The sequence below is a fragment of the Mastomys coucha genome, unplaced genomic scaffold (assembly GCF_008632895.1).
Source record: "Mastomys coucha isolate ucsf_1 unplaced genomic scaffold, UCSF_Mcou_1 pScaffold13, whole genome shotgun sequence".
Lineage (NCBI taxonomy): Eukaryota > Metazoa > Chordata > Mammalia > Rodentia > Muridae > Mastomys > Mastomys coucha.
In genome coordinates this window covers 38222339-38234043 of record NW_022196895.1, presented here as the reverse complement: position 1 = coordinate 38234043, position 11705 = coordinate 38222339, and the positions used below count along the sequence as shown (strand labels likewise).

The following is an 11705-nucleotide window of genomic DNA, read 5'->3' as shown; positions in this document are numbered from 1 at the left end:
CCTCACATCACCAAAGGATTTTACCTCCATCATAGCTAAGCTGAGAGTTGACAGTTCTGTTGTGCCAAGGAATGAATTGTAGGCAGGATTTTTGGATACAGACTTCCTGCTATGATCAAAGCTATTTGACTTGAGTGAGTGACTTTATTCTCAGCCCACAGAGAATACGTTGCATTCATTTAAGAGATGGTATGTGTATTAAGATGGTCTATCCATGAGGTCATTCACCAACTGTTTCAATGAACAATGGTTCTGCTTGGAGGGTGGCACAAACATTAGGTGAGGGTCAGAATCTGGTTCATTGGCTGTGGTGATTTTGAAAGGCAGTCATCTCAGAGAAAGTAACTTATAAAGTCCTTTTCTTCAAACTTGATACAATAGTTACAAACATCAAGCAAAGCTTTCAGTTTTACTCTTTCTTGTTCTCTTACAAGCCACCTCCTAAGTTAATTGTCTATGTTTCTTTTGGCTGTATAGATACTTTTGAAATATGTAAGCTGAAAACCATAGTATAGTATAAAAATATGAAATAAACAATACTATTAATAGGCTGAGATAGGAGAAGCATGATTTCAAGACCATTATGTTGTACACAGCAAGACACTGTCACGTACAAACAAGCAGAAAGAGTATATGGATTGTACAATATTGGACCTATTTCTCCAATTACCAAATTAGACAGACCATTGGATGACAATCAACAAATTTCTAATTCCTCATATTTTTGGATTTCAATCGATTAGGATATGTTGGTAATATTAATTTTCATATTAAGATATTAAGAAAAAGTAATTGTTACTTCCTGTTGTTTTTGTTGTAAGAGGTAGAATTAGGTTTGTGTAGGTTTGTTGAAAGATTACTTTCTTGCTTCTTCTAGGGTGTAGTTTCACTCCTTGTGTTGGTGTTTTCCATCTATTATCCTTTGTAGGGCTGGATTTGTGGAAAGATATTGTATAAATTTTGTTTTGTCATGGAATATTTTGTTTTCTCCATCTATGGTAATTGAGAGTTTTGCTCAAGTAACCTTGGTTTGTGTTGTTTATTTTCTTAACACTTGTCCCATGACATCTGGTTATCTCTAATGCTACCCGCCCTGGTAAATCTGACTGGAGCCTGTCTTTCCTGTGATCCTGGTTGTGTCAGAACTCCTCAGAATCAAGCTGTCTCTGGGATCCTGTGATTCTGGGATCCTGTGATCCTGGGCTTGTTAGAGCACCTGGGAGTGGAGCTTCCTCTGGGTATAGTGGAACTGGCTGCAGAGTTTGTGCCCAAGGTCTGCTCAGGGCACTGGCCCAGACAGACCAGACCAGATCTCCATGTGCTATAACTAATTTATGTTCCAGATCTTAGAGATTCAGCATCCAAAAAGAATGCAAGTTATCTCAGTAATACTTTTTAAAATATTGACGGAAGGGGCTGGAATGATGGCTCAGCGGTTAAGAGCTAAGAGCCAGTTTCACTGGCTGCTCTTCTAGAAAACCTGGTTCAATTCTTAGCAACCACATGTTGGGTCACAGCTGTCAGTGACTCATATCCGAAGGGATTTGACACCCTCTTCTGGTCTTGTGTCTACCAGACATGCACATGAGATCCTAGGACATTCATGCAGACACAACACCCACACATTTTTTTTAAAAAGGAAGATTGAATGCCAACATAGTATTGTTTCAAATATATTGTGTTAAGTTGGCTTGTTTCTTTATGCTTTTTGTTTCACTTGACTAACAGAATTTAAAATAGCTCAGAATGTATTTCTATTAGCAATATGTCTAGGGGTTTGTTGAAATTCAGACTAAACGTTGCTTTCACTGCACCAGTTGAAGATAAGTTATCTCAGTTTGTTCCACTTCTGAGACTTGATAAATTCTAGGATTCCCTTTGTTAATGATACTTTGTGACAATTTCCAAGGCTTTCTGTTGCAGAAACACCTTCCTGGATGTTATTTCCAAAGCTTTCAGTTCAGGCCACTTCCTCCTTTTTTAAAAGAAAAGAAAAGAAAAAAAAAAAAACACTCTTAGAAGGTTCAGTTGTAAAGACACACTTTGGATACTTCTGTATCCAAAAGGAGAAGGCCCATTTCAGTTAAAGGAAACCCTTTCACTTTTCCAGGCATGTATGATGTAGTTTTTTTTTTTAACCCCTATTTGTAATTAGAAATATGTACTTCAATACTTCTATATGTTGGGGATAGTCTGTCCTCAATTGTTTTTCTTAATGGTCTTCTGATCCTTTGAAGACCTTTTTTTTTTTTCTTGATAAGCAATCCCCAGACTGGAAGACCTTTCTCACCCTGCTTTTGGGTAAATTATGGAATTGTGTCATCTTCCAGGATTGAACCACTGTTCCTGTTGAGAAAGCCTTGCCTTATAAGGTAGAAAAGTGCAGCTTCTGAGACAGGAGACGTGGAGCTTAGTGGTACTTAACAGGTGAGTACTTAGTAGAGTGTATCTCCACCAGTCTCTCTCTTCAGACTAGAAAAAAGGGACAAACCTTCAGCTGGGCATGTGCTGTCTTTAAAAAAAAATACAATGTCAGACTTCTATGACCTCAGGTTCCAGAATACCAAGGTAACATTCTTTTAAAGGCATGCTCCCCTTTGGTTTGAATCTGAGTTTAGAGTTGGTCTTCTTATTGTCCAAGGGAAAGGACAGCCAGGGGACAAGAGGACACTTCTAACTATGAGCTGGCTGGGGCATCATTTCTCCAGGTGGTGCAAGGACATTTCCTTGCTCAGTACACATGTACCAGTCTTCTCACCCATGCCCTCTGAAGACGAGCTTTTAATCTCAAACTTAAGGTAGGAAGTCAGGTGACTGTCCACCCAGGTTTTGCTAGTAGTTGGAACATCTAGCCAATCTCTTTGTAAAAGGAGCCAGGGAAAGAATAGTTGCTTGTGGGGAAAGTGGGAGTTACCTATTGCCATGTGTACTTGAAAAGGGGGCAACTGTGCTTGGCTTGTGGAAGAAGACGACCCATCTGAGTTAAAGGAAACTGCTTCATTCTCAACTTAAAATGTCCCAATGTCCCATCCTAGCCAAGGGAAACTTTATTTCTGGAATCTGCCTGTAATTTCCATCCCTTTGATATAAGAACCTCACAGCTTTGACTTTAGTTAAGAATTGAAGTACCAGGCGGTGGTGGCCCACACCTTTAATCCCAGCACTTGGGAGGCAGAGGCAGGCGGATTTCTGAGTTTGAGGCCAGCCTGGACTACAGAGTGAGTTCCAGGACAGCCAGGGCTAGACAGAGAAACCCTGTCTCAAAAAAACAAAACAAAACAAAAACAAAACAAACAAAAAAAGAATTGAAGTAAACAAGAAGGCTTGAGTAGAAGGCACAGTAAATTCTTGATACTGCAAGTTTGATTAAAGAAATAGCAGAAACTGCCCAAATTGATGTACTCAGCATAAGGGGACATTCAACATTTGGTGGGGAAGCAGCCTAGCTTCTTAGATGAGGGAGTGGAATAGACTGAAGCCAGAAAGAGGTGTGACATAGTTTATCAATCTGACAGTGTTACTAGGTAGGAGCAGATGAGACTGACTTCTGTGACACACACACACACACACACACACACACACACACACACACGCGCGCGCGCGCGCGCGCACGCACGCTCCACGTATCCCTTTTTCCACTAGCTAAATCTTCCCTCTGCATTTGAGAAGCAGAGTTGCCTTCTCTCTCTCTTCAGGACCATCTTGCTTTTAGTACCAAAAGTTCTCTATCCTAGTAAAATATTTCTCCTGGAAAACTGAGATAGTTGGTCATTCCAACTACATTTCAAGGCATTTGGGTAGCATGTATATTGACTGAAAAAAAAACTGACCCAGATTTTTCTTCCTTAGGAAAGCAAAGAATGTCTATGTTATATACTGGATGCTGAAGTCATGTTAACGGCAGCTGCCATTAATTGTGTCCCTAACTAGTGCACCAAGTACATGATATTGTTGAATGCTCATGACAAGTGAGAGCTAGGCTATGTAAAACACAGAAGGAGGAAGAAGATGAGGCCAGAGATGAGGGCAGTGATAGAGCCTTTCTTAAGCATAAAGAACTGGAGTGTAGCTGAGGTAGATTTGCACAAATCTGCTCTTTCTGCTTGTGAGTGGACAGCTTCTCTGATTAGCATAGTTTCAGGGGCATCAGCTGCATCCATCATGTCCTAGCTTGTTCCTGTTCTTCAGGATGGCATAAGCATCCCTTAGGGGACATTTACAGACAAGCTGTCCAAGAAGTTATAATAACTACTTCCATCTTATCTATAGCAGCCCCAGGATAAGATGATCCATCCCCATGTTCTTGGTTTGACTCTCTCTCTCTGTCTCTCTCTCTCTGTCTCTCCCTCTCCCTCTCCCTCTCCCTCTCCCTCTCTCTCTCTCTCTCTCTCTCTCTCTCTCTCTCTCTCTCTCTCTGTCTCTCTCCTGTTCTCTTTTGATAAGATTTTGATAGATAAGGTCTAGCTATACAGACCTAGATGTCCTCAATTATCCCTCCTTACTTTCCCAGTTACCGAATTACAGCTGTACACTGTCACACCTAGTCATCTTTCTATTCTTAATGGGACTACTAAATGCCTCGAACATAGAAAGTACACACGGAGGGACTGGCATTATTTTAATCATGACAGATGATCTATAAGCTTAAATTGAATCATCTTAGCCAACATCTCTAAATCTAAACATTTCACTATAAAGTCACCAAAGATTTAGAGTGTTAAAGTTCTCATTGAGTTCAAAACTAGGCAAACACACACAAGTAATTTTTTCCCTAACAAGTAAAAGTTACCTTCTCAGTTACTTGATTTGGAGTAGATAGAAGACTGGCTTCCTTGCTGTGATAAAAGGTGTTATGCACATAATTTTAACATAGAAGCAAAAAATTCTTGTCTACGGCTGCAAGCTGTAAATGGTTCATTTCAGGGAAAAAAATCTTATCCAGGTGCTCAGCCCTCAGAAATCCCTCCACTAAAATCAGAGATGATTGAAGCTCTTAGCATAATGATGGACGCCTCACACCGAGAAGGAAATGCCTCGGATTGTGTAGACAGATGCAGAAAGCTTTTAGGCCGCCCTCTGCTTTTATTTCATCAGGTTCACACCTGAGAGTTATGTCCTCTACTACAGAATTGGAACACAGTTCAAGTTGCATAATTTAGCTCGGAGGAGCTAGATTTGAGAAAGGCTCAAATACAATAGAAGAGACAGTGAATCTATTTGATCCAATCAGCAAATATTTATCGCAGACACACTCAGTTTCAGAGTAGCGTGGTGGGTGCTGGGCACGCAAAGAGGAGCAACAGCATGTGGCCCCTGGCAACAAGGAGCTCATGGGGATGGGGATGGGTATGAAAGTGAATTCTTCAGGACCAGTTTCAAACGTTCAATCCCCTGTCCCCACCCCCCACCATCCCACCCCCCTCTTGCTTACTGGTTCTGGCATTCCCCTACACTGGGGCATAGAACCTTCACAGCAACCCATATATATATATATATATATTTTAGCTCCATTGCTTATGGGCTCATGTTGCAGTCATATGGTGGGAACATCTGAAGGAAGATAATGTGTACATTAGGGTAGATAGGAGGCAGGCAGGGAGGGAAAGGCCTGGCCCCTACAAAGGCAACTTTTAGAGGCATGACTCCAGTGAAGCATGTCTAGGCCTCACCACCTAGAGTTTCCAGAACCTCTCCAAATCATACCATCAAATTCAACACAAGTCTGTACAGGACATTTCGTGTTTGACCCTAGCTGGCAGTATTGGTGTGATGGAGAAGACGTATCATGACATCATAACCTCTCATTGAATTCATTGGTCCAAGTCTGAAGGTCTCCCTAGGGTAATCAATGATTGTTCAGACATGTTTCACTTTCAGGTCTAGGGCATCTAGAACTTGGTGACTTGCTGCAACAACAGTTCCTGGGGAAACAGTTTATTTATGTGTCTTGTTTATTTTGTTGTAAATGAGAGGCAAGATCCTTAGTTTTCCAAAGCACATTAGGGATCAGATGCAAACACTTCATGGGACTTGCCTTAAGATTGGCATGTAACAGGATAATGACAACAATGTGCAGGCTCAGACTCATTCTAGGCCCCAAGTTGAGTCCAAGTTGACCTGACTTTCCCATGAAGCTTAAAGCAGCTTATCTTCATTAAATGGCACCTGACTGGTGCCATTTTCCTGGCTGAAATCCAGGCAAATCTTTCCACCTCAGAAATAGGAGTGTCTTAGTCAGGGTTTCTATTCCTGCACAGACATCATGACCAAGAAGCAAGTTGGGGAGGAAAGGGTTTATTTAGCTTACTTCCACATTGCTGTTCATCACCAGAGGAAGTCAGGACTGGAACTCAAGCAGGTCAGGAAGCAGGAGCTGACGCAGAGGGCATGGAGAGGTGTTCCTTACTGGCTTGCTTTTCCTGGCTTGCTCAGCCTGCTCTCTTATAGAGCCCAAGACCTCCAGCCCAGGGATGGCACTACCCACAAGGGGCCCTACCCGCTTGATCACTAATTGAGAAAATGCCCCACAGCTGGACCTCATGGAGGCACTTCCCCAACTGAAACTCCCTTCTCTGTGATAACTCCAGCCTGTGTCAAGTTGACACACAAAACCAGCCAGTACATGGAGGGAGTCCCCCCCTCCCCCACTATTGGAGCCTAGCCCCTTGAGTATTCGTTTCCTAATTTACAATTACAGAAAGTGTAAATATCTATCCCTGTTAGGGAAAAATTAACTCCAAGTTAAACTTTGTGGTGCAGTTGTCGGATGTTCTGCATTGGTGCCATCCACATGTGGACTCCAGTGGCCTCCCTCAGGTTTCTAGGTGCTCACTTTGTCATCCTTTCTTCAATAAAGGTGCATCATTCTTGGGCAATAGCTTACATCACTTAGCGATGGTCCCTCTGGAGACAATACACTAACAATAGGCTTTCAACTTATAAAATAAGTCTCATCAGATAGTTTGTCCATCTAAACTAAGAGGAAGTAGGGAGATTAAACCACTTAGCTTGTCACCGTGGAGGGGCATGCTGGGATCTGATCTGATGTCTTTGTTTCAAGTTTGTGAATTTAACTAGTATGAAATTCTGGCAAACACTGGGCTGGTAGATTGGATATTGAATTTGAGTGACAGGTTACTCCTTAATGGGATTCCCCTCCCCCGCTCCCCCCAAAAAGTCAGGGGAGACATGCTGAAAGGGTGAGATGGTGGAGTCAGCCTAGATTAAGAATCAGAGTCTCTCCATACCACAGGTCTCAGATCTCCTCTTTATTGTTCTGTCTTGATTAATGGCTATCATTCTGTAGCATCTTTGTTAACCAGTTAACCATCGTCCTTGACTCTCCAGAGGCCAGGTGCCAGCTAGTGTCGTGGTGAAGCAGCCGATCCGTGGAGCCAGTGGCAGGACCACAATCACAGCCATTGTTCAGACTGGTGGGGACTGGAGCACCGGCCTCTTCAGTGTCTGCAGAGACAGGAAAATCTGTACGGGTTTCCTTTTCACTTAAGCACTTCTTTACTAAACCCACCCCCATTCCCCCCACTCCACCCCTCAGTCCACCCACTGAGGAAAAGCTACCCCAACACAAGGTCAAAAAGTAAATGATTTCTGAAAAGCTCAACTAGTCTAGTGTCTCAAGCCTACTCCTTAGTTGAAGAAAAAAAATGTGCTTTTCAACAATGTGTTCATAGGATAAGTGTGGTATTTTCAAAGATTTTTTTTTTAATGATAAAATCCATTGTTGACAAAGATAGATAAAATAGCTTCCCTCATCCACTATTGACCTGATAACTACATTCCTAGGAGATTAGTCTAATGAAATAAATTCTCTGCAAAGTTTACCAGGAACATTAAAACCATAGCACTGGTTACCATAGCAACACTTGGGACGGTATACATAACGGATCTATCCACTGAATTATTACATGTCCATGAAAAGTCATGTAGGAGAGTGATATTTAATGGGTAAAAAGGTTATTTTGTGTATAGTTTTATTTTTATTCATTTATTATTTTCTGAGACAGGGTCACACAACTTTTCCCTGGCTGGTCTGGAACTCATAGAGAGCCCCCTGCCTCTGACTCCTGAGTGTTGGGATTGAAGGTGCATGGTTCTACACCTGGATTACCTGTGGCTTTGGATTCAAGAAGCTGAATGAGTGCCAAAACTCTGTTCACTAGGCTGCATCTCGAGGCAGTGAAAGCATTTAGAAATTAAGTATAGAAGGGTATGAATACAAGTATTTACAGCAGATGTCTTCCCACGGCAGACTGACAAATGTTTCAGTCTTTATTATCTCCATGAAGATTATGCATCACTCTTATAACAACAGGAACAATCTGAAAGGAAACTCCCTTTTTTGATGGAGCTCGTTTCTGGCCCTCATGCAGTTGTTAAGAGGTTCTCATTTCATGACTGACCTCTGACCTAGAGCAAAGGCAAAGTCAGTATTTAACTCAGCTTCATGTATCAGGGTCCCTAGAACTCATGAGAAGCAAGCTCTGTGTCCTGCTTTCTGTCCACACTGTCTTTCCCTGAGACTGCCATGCTTGTAGTAAGAGTCCAGATAGAGAGAGTACACATACTTATAAGGCTATGGAAAGTTTTAAAAGGAAATATGCTTTAAAATTTAAAAGCACCATTTATAAAATGGAAAAAGTATAAAAAGAAGAACAAAGGTTGCAATAGCAGCTATAGTTATATCCCTCGGATATTTTGATGCATCCCTCCTACCCCCCAGATTTCTTTACTTACATGTGTACATAATTTGCACAAATGGAAGGACTGTAAATATACATTACTTTGTACCTCTGTTTTAATTTCACCACACATTTAGGTCATAAACACCACATAAGCACATCTGGAGCTAATTTCTTAAATTGCTTTATGGATCCCCTTGTACCATAGTTTGTTTATACAGAAACCCCTGTTGGTGGACCTTTATGTGGTTTATTCAAACCAGTGCTGTGTGAATGTGCTTATTCAGATGTCATTTTTGTATGGTGTGAATATATCTGTCTTGGGTAATTGCTAACGGGTAAATTTGCTGACCAAACAGAACATGCTTCTTTAAATCTTGGTGTTGCTTAGTGGCTTTCCTTCTGGAAGGTGAACTAATTCACACTCCCACTGTCAATGCATGAGCATGTTCCACTCCTCTCTAAAGTGTCCTATTATTGGAAGGTTCAACTCCTTTGGAATAAACTGAACTGAAATGTGGTGCACTCAAATTTCCACCCACTTTCCTACCCCTGCTCTCTGGGCCTCCACACTGCAGCTTCTTGTCTTTGTCTTGACTTGCCTGTGAGGTAGAAGGATGGAATTCCACACAGAAAGGGAGAGAATAGGCCTGGGTTTAGGTAGGCCGAGGGAGCTGGTGTAACCACCGACTTGTAGGTATAAAGAAAAAAGCTGGGGGCTGGTGAGATAGCTCAGTGGGTAAGAACACCAACTGTTCTTCCAAAGGTCATGAGTTCAAATTCCAGCAACCACATGGTGGCTCACAACCACCCATAATGAAATCTGATGCCCTCTTCTGGTGTATCTGAAGACAGCTACAGTGTACTTATATATAATAATAAATAATTCTTTAAAAAAAAAGAAAAAGAAAAAAGAAAGAAGCTGAATGTATGCCACAAATCCCTATTGACTTTGAGCCCTGTTAAAGAAAACAATATGTGACTAATAACCCATTGATGCATTCACCTTATATAAATGAGATGTTACAGAAAAAGAACCCATGTCTCTCTGTGAAAACCAATTTGTGCTTGTAAACAAGACCAACAACAAAGATCAATTTGGAACATTTTCCTTTAGGTATTTTCCTAAATATAAATATAGATTTACCTGTGTATCCATTAGCAATATATGCTATTGCTTTGTAACTCTTTAAGCAAAGCATAAATGGTATTAAGCTGTACCCATTATACAATTATACAATTTGATTTTTTAAAATTCAAATTAGCCATGTTGATATTTAATTGATCTTTTACTACATCCTTTTAGAAAAAAGTTTATGTGTGTGAATGGTGTGTGTGCAGGTGTGTGCAGGTGTGTGCACCAGTGTGCATGGGCAGAGGCCAGAAGAGGGCATCTGATAACCTTCCTTTATCATGCTCCTCTTTATTCCTTTGAGACTGGGCCTCTCATTGAATCTAGAGCTTGGCTGGCATCCATCAAGCCCTAGCACACTTGTCTCTTCCACAGTCCTGGTGTTTTAGGTACGTATGCTGGCCTGTTATGTGGGTGCTGGGATCCAACCTCAGGTCTTCATGGTTGCACAACTACCGATTAACTGCTGAGCCATCTCTCTAGTACTTTTGCCACATTCTTAATGGGTTACACACTCACATTTTATTTGGTATTTAGCCCACTGACACACACTTACAATTTAAAATTTTACGATACAGACAGTGCTGCAGTGACTATCCTTGTACTTCCTTTTGTGTACAGCTGGATAACATTACTCTGGATGCTGATAAGTGAAATTATTCATTCCTAGAGGGCTTTGAATCTTACAAGACTGAGCAAAGTTATCATCTAATGTGGTTAGACCAATTTCCACATCCATGTATTGTTACTCTATGTCTCCAAGCACACATTAAAAGGGGGCATTCTTGTGAGGAGCAAGTGACTTCTTATAGTATTAATATGTCTTCCTAATGACATTACTGCTGGCCTTTGGTATTTCCTTTTCAGCAAGCTACCCCTTCATGCCCTGTGCCATTTCCTTCTCTCCTGTCTTCTTTCATACATGGATTTACAAGAGTCCTTCCCATATTCTACATGCTAATCCTGGCCTCAGATATCACTGTAAAGCCTCCCCATTCAAAAAAAAAAAGACACCATCCTTCTATTGTGCATCTCTTTTGGGGTCTAGTCTAAGCATCCTCATCTCCATCAATACTGCTCATCAGGCAGAACAGTGACACTTGACCTAGAGGCTTCTTTTAAAAGGATTCACATGAGTTCACACCATCCCACAGGCATAAGTATAGTGATAATGAACATGCTCTCCTGGAACACACAAATCCACATGCATTATGGCAGGATGGAAATGTAAAACATGAGAACATAGGACATCTATGTAATAGTAAGAGTCAGGTCTCTGCCCATCCCTAATAAAGTTATAAACTTAAGGGGGAATTGCCCAATTCTTCTGGAGATTAGGTGAGCTAATTGTAAAATGGGTACAGCAAGAGGACCTATTTTATGGATCAATTGGTTTTCTGAGATAAGGTCTTAGTAAGAACAGGTCATTCAGGAATTTCCTATATATCACAGGCTCATGATCCTATTGTCTGAACTCATGATCCTATTGTCTGAGTTCCACAAGTACTGCAGTTATGGGGTAAGCTATCATATAGGCCTTAAAAGTGCCTAGTTTATATGATTATTTCTAAGATCAAGTGAACTAATATGTACAAAATGTTTTTAGTGAGAGCTTGGTACATAATGAACTCTATATGAATATTAGCTATTGTGGAATAAACGTTTGGGCTTCATACATTTTTTTTTTTAAACTACAGCTGAACTCTATTTCAAAGTGATTGAGTTTGAGTATTGTGGCTTGCATGAGAATGTACCCCACAGGCTCCTATGTTTGAATGTTTGGCATGCCAGTTGGTAGAACTGTTTGGGAAGGATTAGGAGCTATGGCTTTGTTGAAGGAAGTATTACTTTTTTTTTTTTTTTTTTTTTTTTTT

At 41.0% G+C, this 11705-nt stretch overlaps 1 protein-coding gene across 1 annotated transcript in view; it reads left to right on the top strand.

Annotated features, from left to right (window-relative positions):
* Positions 1–2574: 2574 nt before the first annotated feature.
* Positions 2575–11705, top strand: part of Plac8l1 (PLAC8 like 1) — a 16944-nt gene continuing 7813 nt past the window's right edge. Inside the window, exons 1-2 of the mRNA XM_031365571.1 lie at positions 2575–2798; positions 7348–7484. Of these exons, the coding sequence (XP_031221431.1) occupies positions 2680–2798; positions 7348–7484 (256 nt within the window). The 5' untranslated portion in view covers positions 2575–2679. The remainder of the gene's footprint in view (positions 2799–7347; positions 7485–11705) is intronic.